Here is a 20908-nt window from a genome sequence, read left to right as displayed (position 1 = left end):
TAATGAAAACAAAACTAAACTAAATTAATTTCCAAAACGAAACTAAACAAATTCCATAACAAAACAAAATGAGTAACATAACAAATCTATCTGAAATTAAACTAAACAAATGTTTCCATTCTGCACATGTCTACTGCCGACCACCATCAATGAGCTTTCTCTCCCCCACCTCAATCAATGAGCTTTCTCTCCCCCACCTCCATCAATGGGCCTTCTCTCCACCACCTAAATCAATGGACCTTCTCTCCACCACCTCCATCAATGAGCCTTCCCTCCTCCAACTCCCTCAATGAGCCTTCCCTCCCCACCTCCATCAATGATCCTTCCCTCCCACCTCCACCAATGAGCCTTCCCTCCCCACCTCCATCAATGATCCTTCCCTCCCACCTCCATCAATAAGCCTTCCCTCCCCACCTCCATCAATGAGCCTTCCCTCCCCCAACTCCCTCAATGAGCCTTCCCTCCCCACCTCCATCAATGATCCTTCCCTCCCACCTCCACCAATGAGCCTTCCCTCCCCACCTCCATCAATGAGCCTTCCCTCCCACCTCCACCAATGAGCCTTCCCCCCACCAATGATCATTCTCTCCCCACCTCCATCAATAAGCCTTCCCTCCCCACCTCCATCAATGAGCCTTCTCTCCCCACCTCCATCAATGAGCCTTCTCTCCCCCATTTCCATCAATGAGCCTTCCTTCCCCACCTCCATCAATGAGCCTTCCATCCCCACCTCAATAAATCAGCCTTCCCTCCCCACCTCCATCAATAAGTCTTCCCTCCCCACCTCCATCAATGATCCTTCCCTCCCCACCTCCATCAATGAGCCTTCCCTATCCACCTCCATCAATGAGCCTTCCCTCCTCACCTCCATCAATGAGCCTTCCCTATCCACCTCCATCAATGAGCCTTCCCTCCCCACCTCCATCAATGAGCCTTCCCTCCCCACTCCCATCAATGAGCCTTCCCTCCCCACCTCAATAAATCAGCCTTCCCTCCCCACCTCCATCAATAAGTCTTCCCTCCCCACCTCCATCAATGAGCCTTCCCTCCCCACTCCCATCAATGAGCCTTCCCTCCCCCCCTCCATCAATGAGCCTTCCCTCCCCACCTCCATCAATGGGCCTTCCCTCACCACCTCCATCAATGGGCCTTCCCTCCCCACCTCTATCAATGAGCTTTCCCTCCCCACGTCCATCAATGAGCCTTCCCTCCCACCTCAATCACTGAGCCTTCCCTCCCCATCTCCATCAATAAGCCTTCCCTCCCCCATCTCCATCAATGAGCCTTCCCTCCCCACCTCCATCAATGAGCCTTCCCTCCCCACCTCCATCAATGAGCCTTCCCTCCCCACCTCCATCAATAAGCCTTCCCTCCCCCATCTCCATCAATGAGCCTTCCCTCCCCACCTCCATCAATGAGCCTTCCCTCCCCACCTCCATCAATGAGCCTTCTCTCCCCACCTCCATCAATGAGCCTTCTCTCCCCACCTCCATCAATGAGCCTTCCCTCCCACCTCCATCAATGAGCCTTCTCTCCCCACCTCCATCAATGAGCCTTCCCTCCCACCTCCATCAATGAGCCTTCCCTCCCCATCTCCATCAATAAGCCTTCCCTCCCCCATCTCCATCAATGAGCCTTCCCTCCCCACCTCCATCAATGAGCCTTCCCTCCCCACCTCCATCAATGAGCCTTCTCTCCCCACCTCTATCAATGAGCCTTCCCTCCCACCTCCATCAATGAGCCTTCTCTCCCCACCTCCATCAATGAGCCTTCCCTCCCCACCTCCATCAATGATCCTTCCCTCCCACCTCCATCAATGAGCCTTCCCTCCCCACCTCCATCAATGAGCCTCCCCCCCACCATCATCAATGAGCCTCCCCCCCACCTCCATCAATGAGCCTTCCCTCCTCCACCTCCATCAATGAGTCTTCCCTCACACCTCCATCAATGAGCCTTCCCTCCCCACCTCCATCAATGAGCCTCCCCCCCACCTTTATCAATGAGCCTTCACTCCCCCACATTTATCAATGAACCTTCCCTCCCCACCTCCATCAATGAGCCTCCCCCCCACCTTTATCAATGAGCCTTCACTCCCCCACATTTATCAATGAGCCTTCCCTCCCACCTCCATCAATGAGCCTTCCCTCCCCACCTCCATCAATGAGCCTCCCCCCCACCTTTATCAATGAGCCTTCACTCCCCCACATTTATCAATGAACCTTCCCTCCCCACCTCCATCAATGAGCCTCCCCCCCACCTTTATCAATGAGCCTTCACTCCCCCACATTTATCAATGAACCTTCCCTCCCCACCTCCATCAATGAGCCTTCTCTTCTCCACCTTTATCAATGAACCTTCCCTCCCCACCTCCATCAATGAGCCTCCCCCCCACCATCATCAATGAGCCTCCCCCCCACCTCCATCAATGAGCCTTCCCCCCCACCTCCATCAATGAGCCTTCCCTCCCCACCTCCATCAATGATCCTTCCCTCCCCCACCTCCATCAATGAGCCTTCCCTCCCCACCTCCATCAATGAGCCTTCCCTCCCCACCTCCATCAATGATCCTTCCCTCCCCCACCTTTATCAATGACCCTTCACTTGCTGCCTAATATATCCCACCCACCTTTCAGATGTCATTGTCACCAGATAATCCATTTTCTTCACTTTGCCTGTCAGGGGTCACAATAATATAAATATTATATCATTATATTATAATATTAATAATAATTATAATAATAATAATATTATTAATTATAATATTTTTTATTTTTATTAATTGTTTATTAATATACACACACACACAACATAGATATTTATATATTATATATACAGTATATTAAACATTTATGTGTCCGCCTTATATTGGTTTCATCATTCAAATTACTTTTTCAGGTAACCAATGGTTTGTAATCATATTGTGTTATTAGGTGGAATTGGTCCCAGAATATGAAGTGATGGAGACCCAGGAGAGTCGGATGACTTTATAAACTCCAGACACCAAATCACCGGAGTTCAGAGATCACCGCGGGATCGAGTCGTCCTCGCAGTGCGGTGAGTCTATCCACCCTTTCCATCCCAGGATACAGGAGAACACCAACAGAGAACGTCACTCCTCCCTATTATTACTGATACAATTATTATTAATCCTCATTTTACACTCGCTAATCTATAACAAATAATTATATTCATAAACATAAGAGAATAGAAGGATCTCTTTCTCTCTATTTTATATTATTAGTTTTTTATATTTATATTATTATTTTTATTATTATTATTATTATTATTATTATTATTATTATTATTATTGTTATATTTATTTTTCTTTTTTTATATGATTATTATTAATAATAATAATAATAATAATAATAATGTATATGATTTATTATTGTTTTATATGATTTTTATTATTTTATATGATTATGATGAATTAATATTATTATGGGGTGCTGTATAAAGCGAGGGATATAGAGAAAGGTGAGGAGAACAAATAATAAAGTGATGATAAGGAGGTAGAATAGGAGAGAGTGCGGCCAGCACAGCGTACAATGTACAGGAAGTGACGTCACACATCGGATACAAAGTAACATTGTAGTATTATCTCCTCTCCTGTTCATGTATTGTTTTGTATAATAATCATTTCATAATCTTCTGAAGAGAAAGGAAATAAGAATGACACATTTGTATCTATTAAAAAAAAAAAATGTGTTCTCCAAATGACTTTATTAAATGTTCTGTGCAGTGCCTGGAAAAAGTATTCATACCCCGTGAAATTTCCCACATCTTGTCATGTGACAACAAAAAACATAAATGTATTTTATTGGGATTTTATGTGATAGACCAACACAAAGTGTGACATAATTGTGAAGTGGAAGGAAAATGATAAATGATACAAATAAATATGTGAAAAGTGTGGGGGGGGGTATTTGTATGGCGCCCCCCCGGAGTCAATACTTTGTAGAACCCCCTTTCTCTACAAGTCTTTTTGGGGATGTCTCTACCAGCTTTGCACATCTAGAGAGGACATTTCTGCCCATTCTTCTTTGTAAAATATCTCAAGTTCTGTCAGATTGGATGGAGAGTGTCTGTGAACAGCAATTTTCAAGTCTTGCCACAGATTCTCAATGTGATTTAGGTCTGGACTGTGACTGGGCCATTCTAACACATGAATATGCTTTGATCTAAACCATTCCATTGTAGCTCTGGCTGGATGTTTCGGGTCGTTGTCCTGCTGGAAGGTGAACCTCCGCCCCAGTCTCAAGTCTTTTGTAGACTCTAACAGGTTTTCTTCTAAGATTGTGAAAAAAGTAGTGGACCCGCGCAGTGGAGATAGTGAAGATGTGATTATAAACAATTTGGAACTGCTGCCACCCAACATGCAGTCACCATAAATGGGGACAGCTGGATTGATTAATTTAGTAGAAGGGTATGGCGCTGTTCCTCTATCAAACTTGTGGTTTCTATATATGTGCTATATACTTCATAAAATAAGATAAAACATGAAAAAATCAAACTCCATACATGGTGCTGCTGTATATAACATATGTGTCAAGTGGCACCTTGTGGATGTGCATACCAGTGTGGAAGAAGTGGTGGGGGGAGGGGGGGGGAATGGAATGGGGGGGGGGGGGTGTGGGATGGTGGAAAAGGGTGATAGTCCGCTATATATCCAAAATCAGTCTACTAAAGTGCACTCGTACAGCCAAAATCATATAAAAGTCCTTATTTGCACAATAAATTGGTACATGTGATGTTCGTGTTTATAATCCTTCTGCTGATAAGATTCCGTGCTCTAAATGTGCAGCCACTCACCAGCTCACTTCACCCCTGCTGGGGTATCAGGCAGTCACAGTCTAAGCCACTGTGCGGCAATCTCTGGCAGACTCAGGATCGTAGTGTATCATATAAAAAGAGAGAAGGGGTGCCCATAGTGTAAGATCGTTTTTAAAAAAGTTTATTTAAAACAAGTGGAGAGGTACTCACAATTTAAAAGTATGTAGCAGGCAAAAAAGACAAATTTCTCGGTTAACCATCATAGTATCCCTTAGTAAGATGGCGTTTTTACACCATCCGCCCTTGCTTGGTGGAGCGCAAGGTGATTTCCGGCTTTGTTTTCATTTCGAGGTCTGGTTATGTTGGTTTGTTATATATGAGCGACACGTCAGTGCGTCGCCCGTGCCCCAGACGACGTCAGAAGTGTGACGAAACGTACGTCGGGCGTGCTGACGTGCTGACGTGCCGTATTCACCGTCTGTAGGACGGGTATTCGTGTTAGCCGGCCGGCTCCTTATGCGTGTTTATATTCAACACATTGTAAGTGTACTTTTAATTTCCTTTAATAAATATCCATCCAGGATTACGCTATGTTGCTCTTCCTTTCTTTTTGGGGCATTGTTTGTGAGAACAACTCCTAGATAGGAGTATAGCATCCCCTGTATCCAGGTTCTTTCTATGTGGAGGATAGTGGGCCACTCACGGTCTAAGGAGCGGTTTAGTGGTGTCTCCATCTCAAGAAAGGCCCCGACCGGGTTAAGGTCACAAGCTTTCCTAAGCTTGCCAGTTGGTAAGCGCGTATTTTATCCATATTACAGTGGTGCAGAGAAGGTTTATCCAGTCTTATTTGCCAATTTATTTCAGTAAGGGACCCATGCTTGTGGTTCCTCATCCGCTTCACCTTTTGAAGATCTTCACTAATAGAACTGTTATTGATTCACTTGATCTGATCATGGACTTTATGTATTATTAATCACTATTGTGGCATTTATTTATCACATTTTTTTGGTTTACAGCGCTGCTTCCTCTGTTTATTTAGCTGTTCAGAGTTGTTTGGGAAGCACAGATTAGGCCATGCCCTGCGCGTTTCGTCATCGGATGTCTACGGGAGCGTGACCTGTGCTATGCCTCCCACCTTTATATAGCGTGCGGTGTCCCCTAATTAGTTGTTTAGTTAGCATCCATTTTGCCTGTGTTTCCGCGGACCGGAAACCGTCCGCGGCCATTTTGCCTGTGGTAATGCAGACCAGAGCCTAATTTCCTGTGTGGAAGAATATGAAAACATCGGCGGCCATTTTCCCTGTGTTTCTATGGGCCGATTCCATCTCGTGGCCATCTTGCCTGAGATCATGCAGACCGAAGCCAATTTTTCATGTGTACTGCCTTTACAAAATTTCTTTGACGAAATCAGTGGCAATGTCTATGGACTTACCTTTTCGGGAAAGTGGGATAATGAAACCATAGACTATTTGGACTTACAAATATACAAAGGCAACGGACGTTTGAATACAAGGACATACTTCAAAGCCACGGACAGAAATGGGTACATCCCAACCAGCAGTTGCCATCACCCACGGTGGCTAGGGAACATACCCAAAGGATAGTTCATGCGACTACACAGGAATTGTTCCAGTAAATACGAATATGAAAAACAAACAGATATTCTAATAAACAGGTTCGTAGGAAAAAGGATACAGAAGGAAGGATTTATTGGCATTAAAATGGAAGGTCGGGAACATGGATAGGAATAAACTTATAGAAGAAACAGGAAACCAACAAAGAAGAGTAACGAACAACAAAATGGATGTAGCCTTTTTAACGGGGTACAACAGGCAATACAAAAATATGGAAACCATAATAGAAAAACATTGGCCTATCCTAAAATCGGATAAAGTATTAAATTCCATATTACCAAAGAAACCCGTCTTTATCTATAAAAAGGCACCAACCCTGAGGAACAAGTTGGTACACAATGCAATAGACCCCCCTAGGAAATCATCTAAAAGGGTTCTATAAATGTGGGAAATGCCTGCCATGCAGAACTAGCAAGAAAACCAACAGGAAAACAACTAATTTTAGGTCGGTAACCAATGGAAGGGAGTTTACCATTCGAGAACTCATCACTTGCCACAATACCCATGTTACCTACGTATTAGAGTGCCCATGTCGGAAGCAGTATGTGGGAAGAACAACCAGACAGTTACATGTCAGGATTAGAGAACACATTAAAAACATCAAAAATGGGTTCAATAAACATAGTGTCTCTAGGCATTTTAGAGACCATCACAACAGGGACCCAACATGTATGACATTCTATGCAATTGACAAAATTAAGGGCCACTGGAGGGGCGAAAATAAAAAAAAAACAAGGTTTCACAAAATGAAACCAAGTGGATATTTTTGTTGGATACCCTACAGCCTATGGGAATGAACATAGATCTTGATCTAAACTGCTTCCTAACTAATTTTTGATACTATCACTAACAATGTGGGGGTCCGCACTACCAACATATCTGACCCCAAATAACACCAGAGGCTAAAACAACACTCTAATATGATACATAACATAAGAGCACATAAGCAAGAATGATATAAACATCACCTCAGGGCATTTCTCCACTCTCAAAAATGAAATCATTTGAGCGTAATGAATCCGAATACGCCAATACCCCGTGGAAATAATATACCATACACGTTTCTCTAATCTCTGAATCCCTATTCCAATTGTTTTCGGGTTCCCCTGTGAATCATCACTGACAAACACCCACATATACCAGAAAAGTTCAACAGTAGGAGCATGGAACATAACCCCTGCTCTATCACTTACAGCTGAACAAGGTTCCATTTACACCTTAAAAAGGACCCCTTCAGATATCCCTTTGGCATACAACTGAATCACGCATTTTATACAATCACATATGAACCGCACTCTATAGTTTCCCTTAGATACCTCCTCCAAATATATCTGGAATATGGAGTAATATGGACTTATAGGTTCACAACACATGGGATATGAATCTTTCACTCAGACCCTATGAACTGCAAACAAAATGCATTTTTTTAATTTTTAAATATTTTAAACAGTTTTGACATAGGTCTAAATACACCCAAGACACATAAAGATGAACATATACCCTAAATAGGAAGGCTGTACTATATACATTTAACACTCCCCTTTTTGGAACACACACAGACTCAGTGACCTATAACATCTGCAACAAATGGATACATAGTGAACATATATAGATTGACAGTTCATTAGTTGATATATATATACATATGACTATGATTAAAGGAGTTTTGCAAGTAATTACCGTTCCTTACAAGAATTTTTAAAAAGAATCCTCCTCTTTCTCCCCTATACCCTTGCATACAAACATGTACATACTCTGTATGTGGGTACTATTTTACATATCTTGATACATACACTTAATGCGTAATAGCATAATGTTTTATCTGCATATATATATATATATATATATATTTTTTGTCTTATCTTTTTTGTCTTATCTTTTTTCATATACGTATATTTATGCAGGCTGGTTTATCTTTATTTTATTTTAATTTTATTTTTATCTTTTATTTTTATCTTTTTAATTCCCTTATAAATGGTTATATATGTATTTTAAACATGTTGTTGTAGTTTAAGAATGTTGATTTTATGGGGATATGCATAAGCTGGAAGCTATGTAGATTTGCTGAAATCTATAGCGAATCACCTGGTTATAACATGCGGGACACCCAATCCAATATAACTATACCTAGATAGGGAACAGGGGTGACACCGGGATTGGAAACATCATTATTGGGTTAGTGTCACCTTTGAACGAATCAAATATACACCGATTACTAGGCATACAACACTGTTGTCTTCCCTGTCCATGGAATCATAGGTAAAATGGCCGCCAGCATCTCTGAGGTTTTGCATGTGCCCCTGGAAGACGTGATGATGTCACGAAACACGTAGGGCGGAGCCAGACGACACGCTGACGTCACCCCCAAGCGAGTTGCTTTCCAGTAGGACGGGTTTGTCCGAGCTCCGGTGGCCACGGAGCCGGACTTAAGGCTGTTTTATCTATCAACACTCTGTAAGTGTACATCTGTATTTTACTTTATTTTTAATAAATGTAAGTGGTTTTACACTATGTGAGCCCCTTCTATTCTATGGTATCTATGCCCTCGGTCGTTGGAGTTGCTATTGATGAGATGACCTCTGGTGGACACCGCTGACAGTTCCCATCTTTGGCTTTTAAAGATCCCTGCTTGCTGTGATCCTCTGTGGTGGGGGGTCATGGCCTTCTGGTAAGGAGCAACCCCTTCCATTTCTGGTGGTGGACCCTCCCTTGTTGTCACAGACCTCCATTTATATCACTTGGACCTTTTTGCATATTGTTGGTGATTTGGACTTTTCACAACACTTAACTGATGTTTTATTTTATGGACTTTCCACAACACTTAATTGATGTTTTATTGTATGAACTTTTTTTTCTATATCACTAAGTTTTGCACATTGACTTATTCATGATCACTATATGAATTTTTCTTCACTGTAAATTATTTATTATGCTTTATTAGTATTAGCGCAACCTCTTATTTTTCTTATGCCTTTTTTACAATTGATGTTTTTGTGAGGATTGCTGCTTTTCACAATATCTGATTTGCACTTGGTTTTTAGCGCAGTTTTTTTTTTTTCACCATTTTCTATATTTGCATGTAAAGGCAGAACACATGAAAAATTGGCTTCGGTCTGCATGATCTCAGGCAAGATGGCCACGAGATGGAATCGGCCCATAGAAACACAGGGAAAATGGTCGCCGATGTTTTCATATTCTTCCACACAGGAAATTAGGCTCCGGTCTGCATTACCACAGGCAAAATGGCCGCGGACGGTTTCCGGTCCGCGGAAACACAGGCAAAATGGATGCTAACTAAACAATTAATTAGGGGACACCGCACGCTATATAAAGGAGGGAGGCACAGCACAGGTCACGCTCCCGTAGACGTCCGATGACGAAACGCGTGGGGCGTGGCCTAATCTGTGCTTCCCAAACAACTCTGAACAGCTGATGGTTAACCGAGAAATTTGTCTTTTTTGTCTGCTACATACTTTTAAATTGTGAGTACCTCTCCACTTGTTTTAAATAAACTTTTTTAAAAACGATCTTACACTATGGGCACCCCTTCTCTCTTTTTATATGATACACTACGATCCTGAGTCTGCCAGAAATTGCCGCACAGTGGCTTAGACTGTGACTGCCTGATACCCCAGCAGGGGTGAAGTGAGCTGGTGAGTGGCTGCACATTTAGAGCACGGAATCTTATCAGCAGAAGGATTATAAACACGAACATCACATGTACCAATTTATTGTGCAAATAAGGACTTTTATATGATTTTAGCTGTACGAGTGCACTTTAGTAGACTGATTTTGGATATATAGCGGACTATCACCTTTTTCAACCATCCCACACCCACCCACCCCCCCCCCCATTCCATTCCCCCCCCCCCACCTTCCCCCACCCCCCACCACTTCTTCCACACTGGTATGCACATCCACAAGGTGCCACTTGACACATATGATATATACAGCAGCACCATGTATGGAGTTTGATTTTTTCATGTTTTATCTTATTTTATGAAGTATATAGCACATATATAGAAACCACAAGTTTGATAGAGGAACAGCGCCATACCCTTCTACTAAATTACTCAATTTCTTCTAAGATTGTCCTGTATTTGTCTCCATCCATCTTCTCATCAACTCTGACCAGCTTCCCTGTCCCTGCTGAAGAAAAGCATCCCCACCACATGAAGCTGCCACCACCATGTTTCACGGTGGGGATGGTGTGTTCAGGGTGATGTGCAGTGTTAGTTTTCCCTCACACATAGCGTTTTACTTTTAGGCCATAAAGTTGAATTTTGGTCTCCTCTGACCAGATCACCTTCTTCCACATGTTTGCTGTGTCCTCCACATGGCTTCTCACAAACTACAAACAGGACTTCTTATGACTTTCTTTCACCAATGTCTTTCTTCTTGTCACTCTTCCATAAAGGGCAGATTTGTGGAGAACACGACTAATAGTTGTCCTGTGGACAGATTCTCCCACCTGAGCTGTGGATCTCTGCAGCTCCTCCAGAGTTACCATGGACCTCTTGGCTCTTCTCTGATGAATGCTCTCCTTGCCTGGCTGGTCAGTTTAGGTGGACGGCCATGTCTTGGTAGGTTTGCAGTTGTGCCATACTCTTTCCATTTTCCGATGATGGATTGAACAGAGCTCCGTGAGATGTTCAAAGCTTGGGAGATCTTTTTTATAACCTAACCCTGTTTTATACTTCTCCACAACTTTATCCCTGACCTGTCTGGTGTGTTCCTTGGCCTTCATGATGCTGTTTGTTCACTAAGGTTCTCTAAAAAACCTCTGAGGGCTTCAGGGAACAGCTGTATATTATACTGAGAGTAAATGACACACAGGTGGACTCTATTTACTAATTAGGTGACTTCTGAAGGCAATTGGTTCCTCTAGATTTTAGTTAGGGGTATCAGAGTAAAGGGGGCTGAATACAAATGCCCCCCCCCCCCCACTTTTCACATATTTATTTGTATCATTTATCATTTTCCTTCCGCTTCACAATTATGTGACACTTTGCTGCTAGTACTGATCAAATAAATAGAACAGCGCTGCACTAATAACACATAAAATAACACACAAAATTATATCAATTCAATAGCATATAAAATGATAAATGTGAAAGTCCAAAGTGATGAAAAAAAAAAGTCTTCAGTTTCCTCCAAATTGAAGACTTCACCAAATAGTGCACACCAAATAAAAGGTGCTGGTGCTCTCCTCCGCCTCGATCTCCTAGATGTTCACCTTAAAATCTGAGCCCTGTTTTACCAGCAGGTCAGATAAAGCCACTCTGGGGGGTAATCAATGAACCGGCCCGGCGTGGAGCTCCTAATCCCTCCCTCCGCTGACTCCGGGAACCACATGGGATAAAAAACACACCAGATCTGGTGCTCTCTGAATGCCAAAGGTTTATTTGTCCAAGTAGGAACAACATACAGTACACTCACAAAAAAAGCACTTCAGCAGTGCAGGACTAAGGATGCAATGAACAACACAATACTCGTGGGATGACGTCACCAATGCGACTCCTCCTTCCTATAGGCGTTACATCAAATGGGCGTGACTTCATCAGTAAGGGGCGGAGACAGGATGTCTCACCGCTGTTTATATACACTGCTGTCCCCTCGTAATGTGCAGCGACTCCTCCCTTTCTATCCAGAAAGAGCCGGTGTCTTGTCGAGAAAGTTCCCCCGGCGGATAAGGACCCCCCTGTACTGCGCAGGTGCAGTACGAACGACTAAGGAGCCGCCAAAAATAGCCGAAGCTGAAAACCTTCAGTCAGCTGTACACGGCGTCTGCGCCCTGGGTCCAGGTTCAAGCCCCACCATCCAAGTGGACCTAGAGGTAGAATAAAAAAGATACCGAGCGAAGCGAGGCCGTGCCCGAAGCGTGGCAAGCAAAGCGAGCCTGCGAGGGGCCCTCTTACAGGCGCCGTGTACAGCTGATTTAAAACTATTCGGCTTCGGCTATTTCCGCCGCCTCATACTGCTCAAGCGCTGCGCCTACGCAGTACAGGGGGGTCCTTATCCGCTGAGGGGAACTTTCTCGGCAGAACACCGGCTGCATTAAGCACAACCACGTGTCTCACACAGGAACAGGAAGTGGCAAAACAGCACTAATACTAACGGGGACACTCAGTAAATACACCAAATCTTCCCAAATTTGGCTAAATGAAAAATTAGCTGGTGACTTCATCACCCAAGTACCCTCTGTATATATATGTGATGGGGTTACCAGATAATTTTTCATTTAGCCAAATTTGGGAAGATTTGGTGTATTTACTGAGTATATATATATATCAAACAGTAAATACTATATAAAATTACTCAAATACATATATTTACACAAATCAATATTTAAAATATAAAAGAAAAAAAAAAACTTTTATTATAATTTAAAAATAAATAAATAAAAGGATACATATTACAAGTTACCAATGAAGCAATTCAGGTCAAAGTCAACATTCAGACCCCTCGGGCAGAGAACCTTGGTCTCATAAATCCATAAGGTTTCCCTTTGACTGAGTTGTCTGATGTAATGACCACCCCTCCAATGTTTTTCTGCCTGTTCGATACCCCAAAATATAAGCGGACTGGGATCCTTAATATGCACCAATTTAAAGGGTTTTGAGACACTTTGGGTGGGGATCCCTTTTTTTAATATTGGTGATGCGCTCTCCTACTCGAATTTGCAGGGTCCTAGAGGTGCGGCCTAGACAATGCCAAAGGTTTAGAACTTTTATTAAAACAGAAGCAGATAAGGATGAGAACGCTTGATAATCAAAGCACAGCAATTAAAAACAAATTGGAGTTGTTAAAAAATGACCCCAAATTTGTTAAACTCTCAGGGGAGTTTATGAAAGACTAGATAAATATACGCAATTTATCAATTGCCGACACCCAGCAATTGGTAAAAAAAAAGAAAAAAAAGGCGTAGGGTCCCCCCCTAGTCCATACAGACCTTTGGGTCTGGTATGGATTTTGAGGGAAACCCCACGCCAAAATAAAAAAAAAAAACATACCAGACCCTTATCCGAGCATACAGCCTGGCAGGTCAGGAAAGGGGAAGGGAGGAGCGAGTGCTCCCCCGAACCATATCAGGCCACATGCCCTCATCATGGGAGGTGGGTGCTTTTAGGCGCTCTGAGGGGATTATCGGAATCTGGAAGCCCCCTTTAACAAGCAGGCCCCTAGATCCCGCCCCCCCATGTGAATGTGTATCGGGTACATGGTACTTGTACCCATTCACCAAAAAAGTGTCAAAAAGTAATAACCACAAGAAACTGGTTTTGACAAATCCTTTATTAAAAAATAAATACAAAAATAAAAAATAGTGTCCCTCGATTTAAATCCATTGTCATGTGACGTCAGAAGGGGGTGGTGCCACCGAGTGACGTAGCTGGGTGTCCCCACCTCTTGCCTATATAAGAACTGTCAATGCACAGAGCGGGCAGACGGGTGGGAGGCCTCCCAGGAGGCGGAGTGGGTTTTTTTTGCCTATTTTTCGGATCCGGCGGGCGTCATGATTGACAATGGATTTGCATTGAGGGACACTATTTTTTTATTTTATTTTTTCTCGCGTGGTTATTTCTTTGACACTTTTTTGGTGAATGGGTAGGGGTACTATGTTCCCGATACCCATTCACATGGGGGCGGGATCTGAGGGCCCCCTTGTTAAAGGGGGCTTCCAGATTCTGATAAGCCCCCCCACCCGCAGACTCCCACAGCCACAGCCCAGGGTTGTCATGAAGAGGCCCTTATCCCCATCAACGTAGGGACAAAGTGCTTTGGGGTGAGGGGCGTAGAACTGTCAGCTGTCAGCTGTCAGCGGGGAAACCCATTGACAGCTGATGACTCATCGGTTGTTAAAGACGCAGCTTCCTGGTCCCACTCCTTAACAACCAGCTTACACTGCGCCCTGATTGGGCAAAGCTTGGCCCAATCAGGACACAGAATGCACTGTGCAGCGCTCCATGCATTGAAGAGTGTTCATTGAGGTGAACACCCTGCAAACTCAGGTGTTCGGCGTACAGGCAAATGCTCGGCCCAAACTCATGCTCGGGCCAAACCGTTCGCCCATCCCTATCCAGCACCAGTGGATCCCCATCAGAAACAACAGATCTCCCAGCAGCAAAAGATGCCTCCAGCAACAATAACCCCCCCAGCAACACTAGATTTCCCCCCAGAAACAATTGATCCCCAGCAGCCAGCAACAATAGACTCCTTCCAGCAACAGTAGATGCCTCCAGCAACAATAACCCTCCCAAAAACGAAATGTCCCCCCAGCAACACTAGATTCACGCCAGCAACAATGGACCCCATCAGAAACAAAAGATATCCCAGCAGCCAGCAGCAATAGGCCCCTTACAGCAACAATAAACCCCCCAAAACAAAACGCCCTCCACAGTAACAATGGACCCTCACCAGAAACAATAGATCTCCCAGCAGCACTAGACCCCTTCCCCAATAGTAGATCCCTCCTAGCAACAGTTGACCCCCCAGCAAAAGTGTAACCCCACCAGCAACAATAGATCCCCCACCAGCAACAATAGAGCCCCACAATGACAATAGATCCCCCAGCAGTCAGCATTAATACACCCTCCAGGACACCCCTGCACACCTTGTCATTACATACACCACCCCCATCAAATCATTCTCTGCAGCTATTACCTTTTGTACCACCACCCCCTCCCTTTAGAATGTAAGCTCTACGAGTCGGGCCCTCCTGTACCTTTTGTATTGAACTGTACTGTAATTGTGTTGTCCCCCTTATACATTGTAAAGCGCTGAGTAAACTGTTGGTGCTATATAAATCTCGTATAATAATAATAATAATACACCTAGTGCTGGAGGTGTCGGAACTCATTTCCTCGCATTCCCACTGAAAGAAAATGCCCCGCTGTGCACCAACTTCAACAAACCAAAAAGAATTGCAAAATCAGACTTTTATCTTTATACATTTGTTAGATGCAAAATGTTATTCTTTGCTGATAGACAGTGAGATGTTAGATGATCAGCAAAGGTCTGTTGTCCTTCAACATGAATATTAACCCATGTGACCGTTCCCTACAGTAATGTACAGTATGTTGTGTGGCCCATGGCATGGCAAGAACCAAGCACAATGACCAGATATCATCCATTTATTTCCATGAACTCACAAATTTAGCTTCCTAGCGGATTTGTATTATCCGATTTCCTCCAGTCTCTGCCCATTGGTCAATGGCTTTGCAGAAGGTATCGGAGGATGAGTAGGCTTGGGTTCTTAGTTTTCCTGGCTTGTTTTTTTTTTTTTTTTCGGGTCTCCAAGTTAAATAATGATGCACTTTTTTAAACCGACAAGTAATCTAAGAATTTTACACCTCTCATGTTTATGTTTCTTACAGGTGAATAAAGTTGGCCACAAAAAATGTTGAACATGACCTCCTCCCGCCCTACGTATTTTATACTTCTTGGAATTCCTGGTCTTGAAACCTCTTACGTCTCCATAGCTTTCATCTTCTTCTTGATGTACGTGATCTCGCTAATAGGAAACATGACTCTCCTGTTCATCATCAGACTAGACCGGAACCTCCACAAGCCCATGTACATCTTCCTCTCCATGCTGTCCTCCATAGACCTTGTTGTCACCAGCACCACCACGCCCAAGGTGTTGGCCATCCTTTGGTTTGATGCCAAAGAAATTTACTACGAGGCCTGCCTGACCCAAATGTTCTTCACCAACTCGTTCACCTGCATTGAGTCTTCCATACTGCTCGCGATGGCGTTCGACCGGTACGCTGCCATCTGCCACCCTCTGCGCTACACTTCAATTCTGACCAGTCGTGTGATTTTAGCCATTAGTCTGTGTTGCCTAGGTAGGGGAGTTGCCTATGCAATGCCTTTATCGACCCTTTACAGAAGATTATCCTTGTGCGGCAATAACGTCATTTATAACTCTTTTTGCGATCACTATTCGACGGTGAAGTTGGCGTGCTCTGACTCCACCCTAAACACTACTTATGGATTAGTGGGGTCTCTTTCTATAGTGGTTGTAGACTTGTCATTGATAGCCTTGTCCTACATTTTCATCCTTCGCGCTGTATTTCACCTAAAATCCACAGAGGCCCGGCTGAAGGCTCTCAGTACCTGCACCTCCCATATCAGCGTCTTCCTTGTCTTCTGTCTCACCATTGTCCTCTCCGCTGTGGTCCAAAGGTTTGCCAAGTCTGTCCCCCTTTATGTCATTATTCTGCTGTCCAATGTCTACCTGATGCTGCCTGCCTTCGTCAACCCCCTGATATATGGAATAAGGACCAAACAGATCAGGCACAGGATCATGACTCTGCTACATTGTTACAAATAAAGATTGAAAGTTTGTATCACAATAAAATACCAACCTGTGCCTGGTCTACTGCATTTATTGCTACGTTTTCCTGTTTCAATATGTTATTAATACCATAATAATTACACAACACCATTTCCACCATCTAATCTTCAAAACAATAATAACATAATTAGAAATAGAACAACAAGAAATACAAGGGAACCGGAAAATTAATTCATGGGTTCCTCTGTGTTGAAATGGTTGAGAATGGCTTCTCTAATCTTTGGAATACTTTAACCCTAGGCCCAGGCATTTTAGATTAAGCAATAGGAGATCACATGCCCCCCTGTGTCCCTGCCCACACTTAAGCCACACCCACATGAAGCCCCAACTACATATAGCAAGCATTTAAATATAGACTGCTGGAAGTTCCCGGCTTCTTTCCGTAAAAGCTGCTGGGCATGTCCAAGTTTAAAGATGGCCGCCGTGTGGCAGCCATCTTTATGATGCAACCAGTGCCTGTGTGCAAAATTAAAAGTTGGGCACTAAAGCTAGAGAAGCAAATGTTGGGTGTGGTTTTTGGGAATGTAGATAGTGCCTGCTGGTTACATAGTACGGTAAAGATGCCCGATGATTGAAGGGTTGCCTTGTGCGGCATTATTAGTGAGGACCTGAGATATGATAAAAACTCCTATTAGAAACTAATGAAGGATAGAGGCAGGAGGGGGCAGGGGGATGAGAGATAGGGAGATGGGAAAGTAGGAGAGAGATGAAGGACGGGGAGAGAAGGAGGGGGAAAAGAGGGGGGGAGAGAGAAGTGGTGAGAGAGGGGGTGAGAGATAACGGGTAAAAGATAGAAGGGGTGAGAGAATTGGTGAGAAACAACAGGTAAAGGATAGAAGGGGTGAGAGAGGGGGTGAGAGACAACAGGTAAAAGAGAGAGGGGTGAGAGAGAAGGGGTGAGAGAGGGGGTGATAGAGAGAGGGTGAGAGAGAGTGGGTAAAAAAAAGAGGGGGGGGGTGAAAGAGAGCGAGAGGAGGGGTGAGAGAGGGGGTGAGAGAGGAGGTGTGAGAGGCAGCGGGTGAGAGAGAGGGAGGGTGAGAGAGAAAGAGAGGGAAGGGTGAGAGACAGCGGGTGAGAGAGAGAGGGGATTAGAGAGAAAGCGAGGGAGGGTTGGGAGAGAGGGTGGCTAGAAGGGGTGAAAGAGAGGGGGGAGTGAAAAAAGGGGGAGGGAGGTGATAGAGTGGGGATGAGGGGGGTTAGAGAGATAGGGGGTGAGAGAGAGGGTGAGAGAGAAGGGATGAAAGAGTGGGCGAGAGAGAGAGATGGAGTGAGAGAGAGGCAGAGAGAGAGGGGATGAGATAGAGAGAAAAAGAGGGGGTGAGAGAGAGAGGGATTAGAGAGAGATAGGGGTGAGAGAGAGAGAAAGAGAGGGGGAGGGGGTGAGAGAGAGAGAGAGAGGAGGTGAGAGAGAGATGGGTGTGGTAGAGAGAGATCGAGAGAGAGAGAGGGGTAAGAGAGAGAAAATGGGTGAAAAGGGAGGGGGCTGAGAGAGAGAGAGTGAGAGAGAAGGGGTGAGACACAGCGAGAGAGAGAGGGGGAGAGAGAAAGAGAGAGAAGGGTGGGAGAGAAAGAGAGGGGGGTTGAGAGAGAAAAAGTGAGGGGGGCAGAGAAGCTGAGAGAGAGGGGGAGTGAATAAAAGTAGGGGAATGAGGTGAGAGAGATGGGGGGTGAAGAGACAGCGAGTGAGAGAGACAGAGAGAGACAGAGAGAGAGACAGAGAGAGAGACAGAGAGAGAGACAGAGAGAGAGAGACAGAGATAGAGAGAGACAGAGATAGAGAGAGACAGAGATAGAGAGAGACAGAGATAGAGAGAGACAGAGAGACAGAGAGAGACAGAGAGAGACAGAGACATAGAGACAGAGGGAGAGAGAGAGAGAGAGACAGAGATAGAGAGAGACAGAGAGACAGAGATAGAGAGAGACAGAGAGACAGAGAGAGAGAGAGAGAGAGAGACAGAGACAGAGAGAGAGAGAGACAGAGCGAGAGAGAGAGACAGAGCGAGAGAGAGAGACAGAGCGAGAGAGAGAGAGAGGCAGAGAGAGAGAGAGACAGAGAGAGCGAGACAGAGAGAGCGAGACAGAGAGAGCGAGAGAGACAGAGAGAGAGACAGAGAGAGAGAGAGAGAGAGAGAGACAGAGAGAGAGAGACAGAGAGAGAGAGAGCGACAGAGAGAGAGAGAGAGAGAGAGAGAGAGAGACAGAGACAGAGAGACAGAGAGACAGAGAGAGACAGAGAGAGAGACAGAGAGAGAGGGAGGGGTGAGAGAGAAAGAGAGAGAGAAAGAGAGGGAGGGGTGAGAGAGAGAGAGGGAGGGGTGAGAGACAGTGGGTGAGAGAGAAAGAGGGGGGTTGAGAGAGAGAGAGAGAGAGAGAAAGAGGGGTAAGAGAGAGAAAATGGGTGAAAAAGGGAGGGGCTGAGAGAGAGAGAGAGGAGGTGAGAGAGAAGGGATGAGAGAAAAGAGAGGGGGGTTGATCGAGAGAGAGGGTGTTCGCATTTTCGAACACATTTTTTGCCTGTTCGCATGTTCTGGTGCAAACCGAACAGGGGGGTGTTCAGCTCATCCCTAGCGGCAACCAGGTGAGGAGGACAAAGACAAGTGTGTCTTGTCTACAGTCAAGCATGGTGGTGGGAGTGTCATGGTCTGAGGCTACATGAGTGGTGCCGGCACTGGGGAGCTACAGATCATTGAGGGAACCATGAATGCCAACATGTACTGTGACATACTGAAGCAGAGCATGATCCCCTCCCTTCAGAGACTGGGCCGCAGGGCAGTATTCCAACATGATAACGACCCCAAACACACCTCCAAGACCACCACTGCCTTGCTAAAGAAGCTGAGGATAAAGGTGATGGACTGGCCAAGCATGTCTCCAGACCTAAACCCTATTGATCATCTGTGGGACATCCTCAAATGGAAGGTGGAGGAGCGCAAGGTCTCTAACATCCACCAGCTCTGTGATGTCATCATGGAGGAGGGGAAGAGGACAGTGACAACCTGTGAAGCTCTGGTGACCTCCATGACCAAGAGGGTTAAGGCAGTGCTGGAAAATAATGGAGGCCACACAAAATATTGACACTTTGGGCCCAATTTGGAGATTTTCATTTAGGGGTGTACTGACTTTTGTTGCCAGCGGTTTAGATATTAATGGCTGTGTGTTGAGTTATTTTGAGGGGACAGTAAATTTACACTGTTATACAAGCTGTACACTCACTACTTTACATTGTAGACAAGTGTCATTTCTTCAGTGTTGTCACATGAAAAGATAGAAGAAAAGATTTACACAAATGTCACTGAGGGGTGTACTTACTTTTGTCACATACTGTATATATATATATATATATATATATATATATATATATATATATATATATATATATATATATATAACACAAACTAAATCTATTATACATCCAATCATTTGAATTACATGGAGACAGAAGTTTGCAATCAGATTACGTATATTGTTGGTGGAATTAGTCCCGTGACATATTGTTGGAGACCCAGGAGAGTCGGATGACTTTATAAACTCCAGACACCAAATCACCGGAGTTCAGAGATCACCGCGGGATCGAGTCGTCCTCGCAGTGCGGTGAGTCTATCCACCCTTTCCATCCCAGGATACAGGAGAACACCAACAGAGATCGTCACTCCTCCCTATTATTACTGATACAATTATTATTATTAATCCTAATTTAGCGTTCGCTAATCTGTAACAAATAATTGTATTTATAAACATAGAAGGATCTCCATCTCTCTTCCTCTATTATTTTATATGATTATTATATTTAGTATTTTATATTATTATTATTATTATTATTATTATTGTTATTATTATTGTTATTATTGTCATTATTTTATATGATGATGATGATTATTATTATTATTTTATATTAATATTATTATTTTATATTATTATTATTTTATATTTATATTAATATTATTATTTTATATGATTATGATGAATTAATATTATTATGGGGTGTTGTATAAAGCGAGGGATATAGAGAAAGGTGAGGAGAACAAATAATAAAGTGATGATAAGGAGGTAGAATAGGAGAGAGTGCGGCCAGCACAGCGTACAATGTACAGGAAGTGACGTCACACATCGGATACAATGTAACATTGTACTATTATCTCCTCTAC

The 20908-nt window shown here is 44.0% G+C and overlaps 1 protein-coding gene across 1 annotated transcript; it reads left to right on the top strand.

Annotated features, from left to right (window-relative positions):
- Positions 1-15784: 15784 nt before the first annotated feature.
- On the top strand, positions 15785-16739 carry LOC141129589 (olfactory receptor 52K2-like). Its single transcript, XM_073617687.1, has one exon. It carries the CDS (start codon positions 15804-15806, stop codon positions 16737-16739), a length of 936 nt encoding a protein of 311 aa, XP_073473788.1. The 5' UTR covers positions 15785-15803.
- Positions 16740-20908: the final 4169 nt, after the last annotated feature.

This window comes from Aquarana catesbeiana, linkage group LG02 (genome assembly GCF_042186555.1).
Source record: "Aquarana catesbeiana isolate 2022-GZ linkage group LG02, ASM4218655v1, whole genome shotgun sequence".
NCBI lineage: Eukaryota > Metazoa > Chordata > Amphibia > Anura > Ranidae > Aquarana > Aquarana catesbeiana.
This window is presented reverse-complemented; position numbering and strand designations above follow the sequence as displayed.

Excerpts from the sequence above, each read along its gene's own strand:
- LOC141129589 (XM_073617687.1), top strand. The coding sequence starts at position 15,804 with ATGTTGAACATGACCTCCTCCCGCCCTACGTATTTTATACTTCTTGGA.